General features: G+C 45.3%; 2 protein-coding genes across 4 annotated transcripts; one reads left to right on the forward strand and one right to left on the reverse strand.

Moving 5' to 3' along the window:
* lipf (lipase, gastric) lies at nucleotides 1-8,555 on the forward strand. 3 transcript variants are annotated; one of them, XM_020657609.3, is made up of 11 exons: nucleotides 1-145; nucleotides 3,433-3,574; nucleotides 3,887-3,998; nucleotides 4,463-4,661; nucleotides 4,791-4,900; nucleotides 5,082-5,218; nucleotides 5,353-5,499; nucleotides 5,819-5,890; nucleotides 6,536-6,604; nucleotides 6,770-6,880; nucleotides 7,308-8,555. In XM_020657609.3, exons 2-11 carry the CDS (start codon nucleotides 3,440-3,442, stop codon nucleotides 7,428-7,430), a joined length of 1,215 nt encoding a protein of 404 aa, XP_020513265.2. In that variant the 5' UTR covers nucleotides 1-145; nucleotides 3,433-3,439; the 3' UTR covers nucleotides 7,431-8,555. The 3 variants fall into 3 exon arrangements, with proteins under 3 accessions (XP_020513265.2, XP_065805519.1, XP_065805518.1); XM_065949447.1 differs by having other exon boundaries at nucleotides 9-145; nucleotides 3,437-3,574; XM_065949446.1 differs by lacking the exon at nucleotides 1-145 and adding an exon at nucleotides 3,102-3,212.
* A 1,085-nt stretch (nucleotides 8,556-9,640) lies between these two features.
* ankrd22 (ankyrin repeat domain 22) lies at nucleotides 9,641-16,333 on the reverse strand. The gene is made up of 6 exons (XM_020657623.3): nucleotides 16,280-16,333; nucleotides 12,675-12,866; nucleotides 12,414-12,521; nucleotides 11,692-11,769; nucleotides 11,488-11,586; nucleotides 9,641-11,377 (listed from the first exon to the last, which is right to left on the reverse strand). Exons 1-6 carry the CDS (start codon nucleotides 16,298-16,300, stop codon nucleotides 11,300-11,302), a joined length of 576 nt encoding a protein of 191 aa, XP_020513279.2. The 5' UTR covers nucleotides 16,301-16,333; the 3' UTR covers nucleotides 9,641-11,299.

The raw sequence follows: 16,333 nt of genomic DNA on the forward strand, positions 1-16,333 counted from the left end.
ACAGTTAACACTGAGGAGCTCGATCGACCAATCGCGGAGGAGGTCCGCCCTCTGACGTCACAGCAGCGCATCCGCCCGCGGACAAACAGTCAGCTGATAATCGGGACATTTGAGTGAAACATTATCAAACAGCTGCAGCGGACAGGTGAGTGTTTAATGACCTTATTAACCTGTTATGAACTCTGCAGCACCTGAACGCTTCATGTGGAGAATAAAGTGTTAAATATCGCGAGAACTTCAACTTTAAAGAGTTTCTGTTCTTTGTTTGGTCGTTCTGCTGCTTGTTGTAGAATATTTATTACACATTTAATACAGCAAACGAGTTTTTACTGATGTTTAAACTGCGAGACACAAACTGAAACCTGCAGAAACAACAAACAGAAAACAGAAAGTTACAGAAAAAGAGCTTAAAAACAAGATAACAGCAGCAGACAGGTCAAAGAAAAGACTCAACAACGTGTTTAAAACAACTTAAAACCCGAGAAGAGGCAGAAAACAGGTCGATACATGAAGTAACGCTGATGTCAGCTTTTTCAAATCGTTTCAGAGCAGTCAGGAAACAGACTGAACATCATGTTCTCTCTCTGCAGACACTTGATTTATTTTAGCTTCAGAGAAATAACAGGATGACCTGTGCAGGTAGGAAACATTCATCAAGGTGAGTTATGGTAAAGAGTTCAGACTGCTCAGAGACTGACTGACATGTCACACTTTGAAACAGAGAGATGTGTGAAAACATGTTCAAACAGAAACTTAAGAGCTCCAAGAAGAGACTTAAAAACTGCTCGCTGATAGAAACCAGATGTTAAAAATAAAAAGTAAAAAAAGTTGTCATGTCTGGATTTACAATATCTATATTTACTGAATGTAAATATAAGTAGGACTACATTTTTACATCACATCAGCCGGGTCTTGAACCGGCTGTATCAGAATTTTTCACTTGAAATGAATTTGCAGAAACCTGTTTGGTTACCATGGCAACAAAAAATAGAAGTCCTAGATAGTTAATGTTGGGTTATTTATTTTTTTGTGTTTTTTTTAGTCTACAAAATATTACAGACAAACTCCGGCACGTTGTCTCAAGCAGGACTGAATTCTGGATATTAGTCTGGTATCTGAAGAGGTGCCAGTTCGATTCCTGAGCACAGCTGAGGTGCACTTGAGCAAGGCACTGAACCCCAAGTTGCTCCCGCCTCTTTGTCTCCGGCGTGTGAATGTGTAGGAATGGATTATTTACCTTTGATGGTCACTTCACTTACAGGTGTGACCTGCAGGTAAAAGTCCATTTGCCGTCTCCCATGAATTTGGCAGATGAGGGGTTAAAACTCGTCTGTCAGCAGGAGGAAGGTCGGCGTTACAAAACGTCTCTAAAAAGAAGAATGAAATGTTTCAGAGAAATCCAAACGAGACGTATGAAAGGTCATTCAGAAAATCCAGTTTTATTCATTTTGATTCGAACGCTTCACGGTGCGGTCAGTGAACGCATCGTCTCAGCGGATAGAGACTCAGATTTATCATCCAAATGTTCCCATTAAATCATTGGTCAGGGCGTCCCACGTGATGACATCACTTCATCACAGCATCAAAGGACGTTATTCAAACTTTAAATCACAAACATTTTTTAAAGTTTGACCTTAAAAAAGAGTCTCTGTTTGTTTCTGAGTCTGGACAGAGTGAACAGTTGGACCCTCATTGGTCTGAGTCAGAGCAGGTAAACCACCTGGGACAGAACAGATAATGTGTGTGTGTAACCCTGAACACACACACACACACACACACACACACACACACACACACACACACACACACCTTTGAAATAACACTGATAAATCAACACACATCCAGACGTGTTCTTAACAAAGCTGCAGGGTCGACGACTCGACTCGTCGGTTTTCAGCATGAGGTTTTCATGATATCAGGACCTGTTTGGTTACCATGGCAACAAAAATAGAAAAAAAAGTCTTAGGTACTTAATGTTGGGCAATGGGGTTCAAGAAGTGAAAATCCCCATTAATAATCTCCATAGTGGATTTGATTATTAGCCATGATGTCATCACCATCACAGGTAGACTGACCACGAGCGACCTGAGTGTGAGACGATGGTTTACGTAGGAGACACGAGTTCGTCTGATATAACGAACACGGTTTATTAATGATATTGGGGAAAAGAACTACACTACCCACGATCACAGAGAGTCACAGCGGCGTCTCTGATTGGTAGAGCTCGCTGTCACAATACCACGGCAATGTTTCCCGCCTCTTTGGCGTCGAATGAGAACAGATAGTTATGCTAGCGGGCTAGCTAGTGAGCTAACAGGAAATAGCCTTGTCAGTGAATGTAGTTTCTATATTCAACAACACAAACTACAAGATAGTACAACACGTGTTGTAACAGAATGACTAAAGTTATGTTTACAAATTAAAAGAGGTGTCATTTGCAAAGGATTGTGGGATTTGTAGTTCCTAGACCCAGGACGTCACTTAGGTAACACAGTCCTGTAACCCTAACCCACCGTAACAGTTGATCCTAAACACAATGAAATCGTTAAGACATGAGGAAGAAACACGCGAAAGAAAATCAATCATATGACACAAAACTGCTGAGTCACCGCTCTGAAGAAATCTCCTCTTCACTTTCACACAGAGAAGAAGTTCTGCTTTATCTCGCCCCCCCCCCCCCCTCTCTCTCTCTCTGGCCCATCCTCACTGTTCTCTGTTTTAAACCACATCAGCTGATCTCTGTACTCTCTGATCTGTTGGTTTTTATTTGTGTGAATAATCAGTTAAACATCGTGTTTGATTGAAGTGTGGAAATCAAACGGACTCAAATACGCTGAGTCATGATTCAGCCGAGGGCGCGTTCTCCAATCAGCAGCTAGTACACAAACATTGGCAACGTTTTGGTACCAGTGTGCAGGAGTTTTTCAGGAGTGTGAAAACGGCTTAAACTTCTTGGTTTTGTTGCCGTGGTAACAGGTATTGTTAGATTTTACTAGAGTCATCTGGGACAACACCCAAAACCTACTACAGGTGTGTTTGTGGAGTTTGGGTGTCTTTGACCTCTGACCTCTGAAGTCTCTGAAGTAGGTCTGAATGTTTAGGAGCAGGATGACACCAGGCGATCAAAGTCCGACAGTCACTGAGGTTATCAGTCCGGCGCGTCGCGGCAGACCTGATCCAGGTCGAGGTGTGTTCAAGGACTCAGTGGCAGGGTGTGGAAATTATAGTTTAATAAACCTCACTTCCTTAAATCCCTGATGACGATGTGTCACTTTAATGTTTATTTACATCAGTTTAATGACAGGGTGTGTGTGTGTGTGTGTGTGTGTGTGTGTGTGTGTGTGTGTGTGTGTGTGTGTGTGTGTGTGTGTGTGTGTGTGTGTGTGTGTGTGTGTGTGTGTGTGTGTGTGTGTGTGTGTGTGTGTGTGTCAGACAGACGATGCTGTGTGTGTTGGTGTGTGTGTTTTTGCTCTCCGTTCCGGCAGACAGCAGCCCGTCTGCTCACAGACTCTCCGATGCCCACCGACGCTTTGATGTACGAGAGCAGCTGGACCCTGAAGTACACATGAACATTGTGAGTACACACAATATACACACAATATACACACAATATACACAAAAAGCCGCTAAGTTGAGTTGAGCTCTGCTGTGCGTGAGGAACCAGATTACGGAGCTCCGCCCACTTTGACCTTTGTTCCTCTTATCAGAGGTCGTCAGGGTGTTTCTAACCCTCCGCTCTGCCTCTCAGGTGACCAGGTCACGCACTGTGTCCTAACATCTGTGTGTGTGTGTGTGTGTGTGTGTGTGTGTGTGTGTGTGTCTGTGTGTGTGTGTGTGTGTGTGTGTGTGTGTGTGTGTGTGTGTGTGTGTGTGTGTGTGTGTGCAGTCAGAGATCATCAGGCGGTGGGGCTACCCTGCAGAGGAGCACGAGGTGGTGACGGAGGACGGATACATCCTGACCGTCAACAGAATCCCACAGGGACTCAAACCCACCACAGGTCACACGAACACACACACACACACACACACACACACTCCTCCTGTCCTCCCTCTGATGGCGGCACAGAGGCGGGGTCACTTCTAACGTCTCAGTAACATTCATAGTGAAGGAGAGACGTCACAGAGGCGTTTGAACCTCTGAACGGTGTGTTCAATGACCCCCCGGAAGTTTGGACTTAGTTTTGTATGCTGTTTAAAAAAATTCTGAACAGGAAGTGAAAGTTAAACTTTGTCCCACATGATTCTGTCAGCTGACTGCAGCTCAGCTTTATTTTTAAACTAAGACATGAAGTTTAGGTTCCCCTTAACCACATCACTGAAGAGGCGGAGCCGCAGTTTCACTGAAGCTCGCTCATTTGTCCAGATAATCTGCACACTGCAAACCATTAGAAGGTGGACCTGCAGCACGGCCTCCTGTGTGTGTGTGTGTGTCTTTAAATGTCCTGTGTGTGTGTGTCCTTAGGTGTGCGCCCGGTCGTCTACCTGCAGCACGGCCTCCTGGCTGCGGGCAGTAACTGGATCACTAACCCTCCTAACTCCAGTCTGGGCTACGTGCTCGCTGACGCCGGGTACGACGTGTGGCTCGGAAACAGCCGAGGAAACACCTGGTCCAGGAAACACAAGAACCTCAGACCGGAGCAGGACGAATTCTGGAGGTTCAGGTAAGGACACCTGGACAGCAGGATGACACTTTAATGACATCACAACACCTGTGTGACATCACAACACCTGTGTGTGTGTGTGTGTGTGTGTGTGTGTGTGTGTGTGTGTGTGTGTGTGTGTGTGTGTAGTCATGACGAGATGGCTCTGAAGGATCTCCCGGCTTCTGTAGACTACATCCTGAAGGTGACGGGTCAGGAACAGATCTACTACATCGGACACTCTCAGGGGACCACAATAGGTAACGCACACACACACACACACACACACACACACACACACACACACACACACACACACACACACACACACACACACACACACACACACACACACACACACACACACACACACACACACAGGAGATGTCGACCACCTTGCTCTGTTTTCATGCTCGTCCATCTCTCTGTTTCATTTCCCAGCATTCATGGCGTTCTCCTCGCTGCCTGACCTCGCCAGTAAGATCAAACTGTACTTCGGTTTGGCTCCTGTAGCGACCGTCGAGTTCACCGAGAGCCCGATGACCAAACTGTCTGTCCTGCCCGAGTTCCTCATCTGGGTGAGAACTGAACCAACGATAATGAGTCATTAACACGTGATGAATCGCCCGCTAACGATGTCATGATGATGTATAGATGATGTCATGATGATGTATAGATGATGTCATGACGTTGTGTTTGTATTTTCCCTCAGGACCTGTTTGGTAAGCAGGACTTCATGCCTCAGAGTCACATGATCGAGTGGTTTGCGGAACACGTGTGTGGGAAGACGAAGCTCAGAGAGCTGTGTGGAAACATCTTCTTCATCCTCTGTGGCTTCGACGAGAAAAACCTCAACGTGGTGAGAATCAGACGCTGTTTTGTTTTAAAACTCGGGCCGGGTCACACAGAGACGCAGCGCCCTGTAGGATCGGCCGGCGTCTGAATGCATGTGGGGGGAAAAACATCTGGGAACGCCTGTGGCTGCATGCAGATAAGGGCAGCCAAAAAACAAAAGTGGGAAACATGGATTCAAGCAAATGTAGAGCTTTTGCTCCTAGAAGAGGAGGGGGGGGAGCCTATAAGCTCCTGAGCTGAAAGTAATAAAAAATGGTTTAACTTTTATATGAATGAAGGCAGAGAGAAGTTCAGAAATCTTTTTTTTTTTTGTCTCTGTGCAGACTCGCACTCCAGTCTACACCACACACTGTCCTGCAGGAACCTCAGTGCAGAACATGGTCCACTGGTCCCAGGTAACACACACACTCTCACACACACACACACACACGCGCTGACAGCTGGCGGCTCTATCAGTTCATCACTTCAGTTTTCTTCTGGCTTTCCTGCTTTTTAAACCGACATCATTCAGCTTCTTCACTCTTTAAAGTCAGGGTCGGTCATTTCCTCCAGATCCACTTTTTAAGATTTTGGTGTAAATTGTCTTTAGGTCCTGACAGAAATTAATAACTCATGTTCTCTGAAAAAGGAACAAACAGAATCCATCATCTGTTTCAGTTTGTAAGTCTGTAAAAACTTCAACCAATCTCTGCCTCGAGGTACCAATCTGATGAACCAATCAGACGCGTCCCTGTCTCCCTGCTCGTTCTCTACCTCTTGCGTCCACTAGCTCACACTCAAAGCGATGAGCTGAGGTCGGCTTCTGGACCAACGGTGCTCGTGCATGTAAGTGAGGGGGCGTGGCTTTAGAGGGAGAACAGAGAGGAGGGGGCGGGTGTAGACGGAGCACTGAGGGAATGACCAACCCTGCCTTTAATGTCTTTCTATTCTTATCAAACATTCATCGCACCAAAGATACATCGGAAACTTTTTTGTTTTTGTCTGAGCACACTGAGGTCACTCAAAGCCTGAGTTTGTTGTTGTTGTTGTTGTTGTTTCAGGCCGTTCACGGAGGACGGCTGAGTGCCTATGACTTTGGAGTTGCAGGAAACATGAAGCACTACAACCAGGTGAGCCCGCCCCCGTACCTGCTCTGATCACACCTGAGAGACCTTCATGTGCACATCTGTATCTGTAGATAAAAAAGTTTTTAGACCCTGTGGAGTCAGTTATGACCAACCTCTGAATTATCTGCTCACTTCCTGTCTGTCCTCATGTGTCCCGCCCCCCCTCAGTCCACCCCCCCTGTGTACCGCGTCCAGGACATGAAGGTCCCCACCGCTCTCTTCTCGGGGGGACAGGATACGCTGGCGGACCCCAAAGACGTGGCCATCCTCCTCACTCAGGTGAGTCCGAGCAGAACCAGAACACACAGAGTAACTTAACACAGTCAGTGTGATCGCAGCAGCACCTGGTGGACATCAGAGGAACTGCAGCTGCATGCCCAGTTAGTGCGGTTTGTTTGTGCTGGTGCAGACGAACTGTACAGAGACCGCTTGAAAAGGTGGGACTCAGGTCTCAGTTCTAGTTTCCGGACTCGGGTGCGGTTTGTTTGGAGTAAGAACAAGAGCCGACCTTGATCCGACCCAACTGCAGGAAGCTACCACCCTCCGCCCTCTCTGTTCATCAGCATGTGGTAAAGACTAAAGGCAGACCTGATGGATCTTCAGAAACAGTTTGGGTGGATGACCCAATAAAGGTTCCTAATAAGCTAATCTGTCTGTCTCACCTGTCTGTCTGTCTCACCTGTCTGTCTCACCTGTCTGTCTGCAGGTGACCAACCTGGTCTTCCATAAGCACATCGATCACTGGGATCATCTGGATTTCATTTGGGGCTTGGACGCTCCAGAGCAGATGTTTCCAAGCATCCTGAAGCTGCTGCAGGAACACCGCTAGAGGGCGCCATACTTACTCTGTGTGTTTGTGTGTGTGTGTGTGTGTGTGTGTGTGATACTGTGATCATGTGCACACCTATAGTACAATTAGGGTACCACAGCTTTATGTGAAAGGGGAACAGTATGAACAACTTTTAAGGTTTTAATAAGTAAATTTAACAAGTGCATTTTATAGATGTGTGTGTGTATGTGTGTGTGTGTGAGAGTGTGTGTGTGTGTGTGTGTGTGTGTGTGTGTGTGTGTGTGTGTGTGTGTGTGTGTGTGTGTGTGCGCGCATGACTTTACTTGAGTTTTCCCATTTTAAGCCACTTTGTTTTACTCTTTCTTCATGTATATGTACTGTACTTCAATCAGGGTGTAACGATACGCTCAACTCACGATACGATTTTTATTCCAAAAAATTAGATTGAAGTCGATTATTTGGATAATCAGGATTCTTTTATTACAACTCTTTGGCAGTAAAATGGTTAATATATATATTTTATGTTACTTTTACGCCTCTCTTCTTCAGCTACTGGCGTTAATCAAGAGAAGCCAAAAGCATCTACGCCCTCTACTGGTTAAAAATGAGTATTGCATATTTTTTTTGTCTAATCGATTTAAATCGTCCTTTATTTGTTTTTATTTTTAAATGTATCGAGAGGTATCGTTACACCCGTATACTTCAGTGTTAACCAGCTCTGTTCTGTAAACTGCTGAGCTCAGAAACAAAGCTGCTGTCGGAAAATGTTTGTAAACATTAGACATGTGAATTATTTTAAACTTTTTAGACACTATTTGTTTTTTATTAACTCTAAACTGTCATGTGACCTGCAGAAACACGAAACAGTGTCACAGCCTCATTAAATATGTGTAGGTTTGTTTTTGTGTTCAACCTGTGAGGAATCAAACTTTCTGCTGGATGTCAGAACGTCTTTTATTTTATTTTATTTACTCAAACACAGTCAGTTTGATAACAGTAGCACTTGAAGGCTGTTTGAGGAACTGCAGTGTCAGCTCCGAGGCTGCTGATTGGTCGAAACTCAGTTTTAGATTTAGATGTTAAAAAGTGGATTGATAGCAAACATGTTAATCTGACTGAAATCCTACTTATATGAATTTATTAAAGTTGGACTAACACACCTGGGTAACTTGGTTGGGGGTCGATTTACTCTTCAATGTTTACACCTCAATCAGACCCAAACTGGAATGGGCGTTCTGAGCATACTCCACAGATCCCGTGCAAGGCTTTGACCCGGAAGTCTACGAGCATAAATATGTAGAAGAAAACAAGACGAAGATATCAACATGGAGAGTGTTAGCGGTTAGCCGCTTGCTAGCATGTTTGTCGATTGTTTGGTTTGTGACGTTATAGGTCAACAGGGAGAAGGTCCAGATAGGTATGAGCTCAAAGGGAGTGTATCCAAGACCTCAGGAAGTGCGCCGGCCGTTAAAGACATTTTTACCTGGTGGTCGATCCTGGTACTGCAGCGTCACGTGATGCCATTGGGCCCAAAATAGACTTTTTCCTGTAAGCTAAAATTCATCATTACATCCTAAAAGTTGTAAAATGCAACTGAAGGCAAATCAGGGATATTTTTGTCGACATAATAAACGCAGATCAGAGACTCAAAGTGTTCATGCTCCATGGTCCCAGAACGCGGAAAGGTCCGGGTTCTTCTAAACGCTGGAGTCTGACTTTTTATTCTTCATGGGTCACTGAGCAGCTTTCATATGAATGAACGGGGCTCCGCCTCCACCGCTGTTTCCACATCCATAATATGTCCCTGGGTGCTCGTATGCTGAGAAAAGTACGGTAGAAGTATTAAACGGACTAATCCGGCTGTCTCTGTAGCTCGAGTGTTTTTAAGTGGTGTAGTTTAAAAAATTGCCGACTGAAAGCCCTAAAGTTAGAAGAATGCTAAAGTTAGCATTAGCATGGTAGTTTGCTAATGGTAGCAATCAAAAACAATGATACGACTTTAAACAACGCCACCAAATATATAGTTATGTTGATATAAAGACCTGTCAGTCATTTGGAGGGACAGCAGCATCCAATCACGCAGGTTGAATTGAGGTGGGCGGGGCTAATGTTTCTAAACATTAAGATCACCGACTGTGGCTTTAAAATAATATCAGCAACGCATTTTATTTTGTTTCATCTGATGTGTTTGTTATGAACGTGAAACTGATTTTAATCAAACTCTTCATAAATAAATCTCAATTATCGAAAAGACTTGTTTGTCGTTTATATATTTTATTAACAAATCAGACACATAAAGCCGTCATTTGAAATGTTCATTTACACCTTTTTACTTTTTCTCTCTCTCAGAGACACAGATAGAAAATCGCTGGCACATCTCCTTCTTCACGGCTTTACTTTAAAGGTCACATATACAAAATCCACCATGTGTCTCTAACATTAATATATGTCTACAAATCCCCCAATGACGAGAAAAGTCCATCCTCTCCGTCTTCTGCCTGCTCCACTTTTCAGAAAATGTGTGCTCAAACAGGCTGTTTGGAGATTTTCCCTTCATGACATCACAAAGGGCAGTAGCCCCTCCCCCAGGTGGGTGACACTCCCACAGCTAGGTGTTTGTTCTGCCCTCTGAGTCTGCCTTCTCACCGTAAACAATAGGACATGGAGCGAGAAAGCCCGAGTACACCCAAGGCCTTCCAGAGAGGGGGGCGTGGTCAGACACAGCTAATTTACATATTTAAAGGTACAGACAAAGAAACAGCCTGTTCTGAGCAGGGCTGAAATAGAGGGGTTTATAAAGCTCATGTTGGATATGTCAATCAATTAATTTATTTCATCAAAATATCTGGTTACTCAAAACACATAATTAATTACTTTTTATGGTCTTGACACAATGTGCCACAGTCAAAAACCATTAACCTCAAATTGTGCACAACACCTGCTGCTAATCAGCATATTTTAAATACCATTTAGCTCCCTGGGCTAACGGGGCCATCCAGTGGTCATTCCAACCAACAGAACTACCAATAATGGCTCTAACAATCTTCACAGACATGTTTTGGAAGTTCTGAGACTTATTTAAATTTACTGAAAAGGACATTAATATGAGCCCTTTAAAGCTTAACTCGGGCTGTTATTAGCCCTTTTGTAACTTCAAAAAAGTGCTTGTTGATTGGGTGTGAATAAAATAGCATGAGAAACATTATATTAAAGGTTTCTTGCTCTGATGCAGTGGAAACATGGTGTGCAAACTGACACAGAAGTAAACTCCTCTCTTATCTCAAAACACAAGACCAGTGACCAATTGTTAGCCTAGCGTAGCACAAAGACTTAAGGTAAATGTTAGCATAGCTCTGTTTGTGACAGTATGTCTGCTGTTTGTCTTGATCTTAAACACTGTTGAGACGCCCCTCGGTTTGTCAGATAAGAGAGCAGTTATCAGGTCAACAGGTGTTGCAGTGATGGAAGCGGTCAAGAGAAGTGGTTCAGATAGAAGTGATTGTACCCGACCTAAAAAGCCTCTGCATGTTTCTAATAAGCTCCACGAGCAGAAACGTGCTCAAACTAGGATCAATATTGGAGATGCTTTTGAAAAATGGAGAGAGGTTAGAACACAGAAAGGTTTACAGACCCATGCAGAGCTGGATAAACACTGAAGCTTCAGAGTCCACCACATGGTGACCTGAGTGAGCATCCACTCTAGAGAGGAGGGGGGGGGGAGACAGCTCTCTATGATGTTTAGAATTTAGACTGCAGTGCCCGTTTTAAACACTAGGGGTCAGAGTTACATACTGCTCCTTTAAGATTAACATTTGAAAAGTGTTAGCTCTGTTTTTCTACACATTGAAATCTTTCTGAAGTAACATTTGAGACAATAAAATAAGATTTACAGTGACGTTGATTTCCTGTCAGTGTGTCTTCTTCAGCAGGATAATGATCTTTTTAAACTTCAGCCTGGTGGCGATGTCCAGCGGCGTTTCTCCGTCCTGTAGAAGAAGAAGACGACGATGATGAGGAGGTCAGGATTCACACTGAACACTTCTCCTCATCATACCGCAGAGGAGCGTTTGTTTTCTCTGTATATTTTTTGACTTACTTTATTTCTAATGTTCGCGTTGGCGTTCCTTTCCAGCAGCAGAGGAACCACACGATGGTTTTTCCTCTGACAGACGTAATGAAGAGCTGTGTTTCCTTTCTGCTCACAAGACAAAGAACGCATGAAATACACAAAGTATGAAGTCCAGTCATCGAGGACAGAGGCCGAGTAGAAATCAAGATTATCAGAGAAATGTTCACTCACGTAGTCGACGGCATCAACGTTGACTTCGCTGCTCAGGACCGCCTTCATCAGAGCCGCGTGCTGCCTCTGTTTCTGCAGCTACAACACAAACACATCTTTATAATAACTGTCAGATTCATGGGACACTGCTGAAGTACAATGAGGACCATTAATAATGAGGAACTACTGGACTCAAACGCTAGCTTAGCATACCATGAGCTACCTGTCGTTACGCAGCAGCTCCTGTTAGCATGATAAGCTAGGCTAGCTAAGCGACACTAGCAACTGCGAGATTGATTGACACATGAACGGACCAATCAGGGTTAAGCTTTACCTCGTGGTGCATTTGTGATGTTTTTCTATCGGTTAGAACAGCTAGCAGTTTTGGTAATATAGACAAATCAGTGATGTTAGCATGGTGTGTTGTTTTGGTTAAAACCAGGACAGGGACTTTTCAAAACCGGGACGTGTTAGCACTTTATATTTGTGGGGACTCGGGACACAGAGCTTGAAAACAGGACGGTCCCGGGCAAATCAGGACGTATGGTCACCCTAACACAACAATGACCTCCTCGAGTGTCCCCAGTTTGTAGTTCACGTCCCGCACATCAGGTAGGTGTAAACTGCCTGAGCTCTCTGGCGCCCTCTAGAGGTATCCTCCAGTATTACACGCCAGGCAGAGTTAAGGTCGTTGGGTCGGGGTCGAGGTTGACCAGCGCGTTCATCTCGGCGCCCTGACGTACCATGAGGAAGTATCCGAGCAGCAGGATGGGCATCAGGATGGCGATCATGAGATAATCCATCAGAGAGAAACTTCTCCTGGACACGTAGTGAAGACAGTTCCTCTGCTTCTGTAACACACACACACGCACCCCACACACACACACACAGACACAGACACACACACACACACACACACACACACACACACACACACACTATACTTTAGAAACACAAGATGAAAGGTGGTCACATCGTCCTGACGTCAGCGGGTGAACACACACCTTATTGGTCAGGTGGACGTCGGCCCCGTTCTTCAGCAGGTACTCGACCACCCTCAGGTTGCCGTGGCGACAGGCCGCAATGACAGGGGTGTCCCCGTTGTGCTCCTCCTGGATGTTTAGGTCAGTCGGATCCTTCTTCAAGACCTGATACAGCTGATGGACGTCTCCATCGTACGCTGACTGACAGGCCGGCTGAGAGGGAGGAAGAGGAGGAGGAGGAGGAAGAGGAGGAGAGAGGAGGAGAGAGGAGGAGGAAGAGGAGGAAGAGGAGGAGAGAGGAGGAGGAGGAAGAGGAGGAAGAGGAGGAGGAGGAGAGAGGACGAAGAGGAGGAGGAAGAGGAGGAAGAGGAGGAGAGAGGAGGAGAGAGGAGGAGGAAGAGGAGGAAGAGGAGGAGAGAGGAGGAAGAGGAGGAGGAAGAGGAGGAAGAGGAGGAGAGAGGAGGAGAGAGGAGGAGGAAGAGGAGGAAGAGGAGGAGAGAGGAGGAAGAGGAGGAGGAAGAGGAGGAAGAGGAGGAGGAGGAGGAGAGAGGAGGAAGAGGAGGAGGAGGAAGAGGAAGAGGAGAGAGGAGAGAGGAGGAAGAGGAGGAGGAGAGAAAAGGAAGAGGAGGAAGAGGAGGAGGAGGAGGAGAGAGGAGGAGGAGGAGGAGGAGAGAGGAGGAAGAGGAGGAGGAGGAGGAGAGAGGAGGAGGAGGAGGAGGAGAGAGGACGAAGAGGAGGAGGAAGAGGAGGAAGAGGAGGAAGAGGAGGAGGAGAGAGGAGGAAGAGGAGGAGGAGGAAGAGGAAGAGGAGGAGAGAGGAGGAGGAAGAGGAAGAGGAGAGAGGAGGAGGAGAGAGGAGGAGGAGGAGGAGGAGGAGGAGGAAGAGGAGGAAGAGGAGAGAGGAGGAGGAGGAGAGAGGAGGAGGAAGAGGAGGAAGAGGAGGAGGAGAGAGGAGGAAGAGTAGGAGGAGAGAGGAGGAGGAGGAGGAAGAGGAGAGAGGAAGAGGAGGAAGAGGAGAGAGGAGGAGGAGGAGAGAGGAGGAGGAGGAGAGAGGAAGAGGAGGAAGAGGAAGAGGAGAGAGGAGGAGGAGAGAGGAGGAAGAGGAGGAAGAGGAAGAGGAGAGAGGAGGAGGAGAGAGGAGGAGGAAGAGGAGGAAGAGGAGAGAGGAGGAGGAGGAGGAAGAGGAGAGAGGAGGAAGGGGAGAGAGGAGGAGGAAGAGGAGGAAGAGGAGAGAGGAGGAGGAGGAGGAAGAGGAGAGAGGAGGAGGAAGAGGAGGAAGAGGAGAGAGGAGGAGGAGGAGGAGGAGGAGGAGGAGGAAGATGTGTTAACCTATATTTGCTCGTTGTTTCTTCTCTGATAATAAATTTATTTCACTTTAAACTTTTTAAAAGAATCATTTATTTTACTTTGATCATTTTGAGTTTTGAAACATGTTGTGAGAAGTACGGTGGCCCCGAGACCTCAAAAAGCTGCAAACAAAACCAAACAAAGAAACTCAAATGTTGTCTTCACTGCAGGTGATTTATGGTTTTGTTGGTTTTAGTGACAGAGTTTGAACCCTCAGGGACACCGTACTCCTAAACATGAGCTCAACCCGTGACTCACACTCTGCTACACTTCAATTATTTCTTGTCTGTTTTGAGAGAACAGACTTCATCAGAGAAACAGGACGATGTCGCAGAAAACCCCTTACACTACCTGTGTACACACACTTTGCATAAAACAACACCACACACACACACACACACACACACACACACACACACACACACACACACACACACACACACACACACACACACACACACACACACACACACACACACACACACACACACACACACACACACACACACACACACACACACACACACACACACACACACACACACACACACACACACACAGCCTTCATAAACCAGTTTAACCAGTCTCTTCCCGCTCTCTGACTGGTCACATCACGAAGCGAAGGTGAAGCGAGAGAGAAGTGAAGTTGGAGGAAGATTCAAACTTCTATTGCTGACGCTCAATCTGTTTCTGATCTCGGAGCTGCACTCCTTAAATATTTCACATTCTTCTCTCCACATGTTTGGATTCTCCTGATCATCGATTACAGCCGAGAGCAAAACTCAAGTTCACCTGCTGATAACACACACAACGGGCCCCTGAACACAGACAGGTGAGGCCCCTGAACATGAACAGAAACTCTTTACTGAGGGAATAATCAGCGAGTTCGGTCGTCATGATACCACATTTTTAACATTTTATATTTACAATATAATTCTATAAAAAATTTAACTATTTTGATCTGGACGTTTTCAGACGGCTAACTTTGGTTCATTTCTTGTTTTTTAATCACCAAAAATGTCTTTGGTCTTTCTTGGTCTTGGTCTTGTTCTTTGTTCTTTGTTCTTGTTCTTTGTTCTTTGTTCTTTGGTCTTTGTTGTTGTTCTTGGTCTTGGTCTTGGTCTGTGGTCTTTGGTCTTGGTCTTTGGTCTTTGGTCTTGGTCTTTGGTCTTTGGTCTTTGGTCTTGGTCTTGGTCTTTGGTCTTGGTCTGTGGTCTGTGGTCTTGTTCTTTGGTCTTTGGTCTTGGTCTTGGTCTTTGGTCTTGGTCTGTGGTCTGTGGTCTTTGGTCTTGGTCTTTGGTCTTTGGTCTTTGGTCTTGGTCTTGGTCTTGGTCTTTGGTCTTGGTCTTGGTCTGTGGTCTTTGGTCTTTGGTCTTTGTCTGTGGTCTGTGGTCTGTGGTCTTGGTCTTGGTCTTTGGTCTTTGGTCTTGGTCTTGGTCTTGGTCTTTGGTCTTGATCTTTGGTCTTGGTCTTGGTCTTTGGTCTTTGTTCTTGGTCTTTGGTCTTGGTCTTGTCCTGCCTTGGTCTTGGTCTTGGTCTCTGGTCTCTGGTCTTGGTCTTTGGTCTTTGGTCTTGGTCTTTGGTCTTGGTCTTGGTCTTGGTCTTTGGTCTTGGTCTTTGATCTTTGGTCTTGGTCTTTGGTCTTTGGTCTTGGTCTTGGTCTTGGTCTTTGGTCTTTGTTCTTGGTCTTTGGTCTTTGGTCTTTGGTCTCTGGTCTTGGTCTTGGTCTTGGTCTTTGGTCTTTGGTCTTGGTCTTTGATCTTTGGTCTTGGTCTTTGGTCTTGGTCTTTGGTCTTTGGTCTTGGTCTTTGGTCTTTTGTCTTAGTCTTTGGTCTTGGTCTTGTCCTGCCTTGGTCTTGGTCTTGGTGTTGGTCTCGACTACATCACTAGTTCCTGCTTCAGAAGAGGTACCACAGCGGTGTAAGAGCAGAAAGATAAAAAGTCCCAGAACTGTTCAGTCTGAAAACATCTGATGACAGTAAAATGACACCAAACATCAAAGATCCTCTGTGAAAGATGCTTTACTGGATGGACTTTAAATGCTCAAAAAGAACTTTCAGTAAACAAAGTTTGAAACGGAATAAATACTTTTTACATCTTTTAGATTTGAGGCGTTTAATCTGACCTCTCTTCTTCATGTCAGACTTCACCAAAAACGAATCTATATTTACTTTAGTCTCCTGGTTTTTGAACTTAAAGTTTATTTTGAAACTAAAACGTTTGTATTTATAATTAATAACATCGTTAGTTTTGATTAATCAGACAGTTTAGAGTTCTTACCTCGGAGTAAACCAGACCCATGACTGTCGGCACGAACACACCTGGACGAGTGAA

Source organism: Labrus bergylta, chromosome 21 (assembly GCF_963930695.1).
Source record: "Labrus bergylta chromosome 21, fLabBer1.1, whole genome shotgun sequence".
Classification (NCBI taxonomy): Eukaryota; Metazoa; Chordata; class Actinopteri; order Labriformes; family Labridae; genus Labrus; species Labrus bergylta.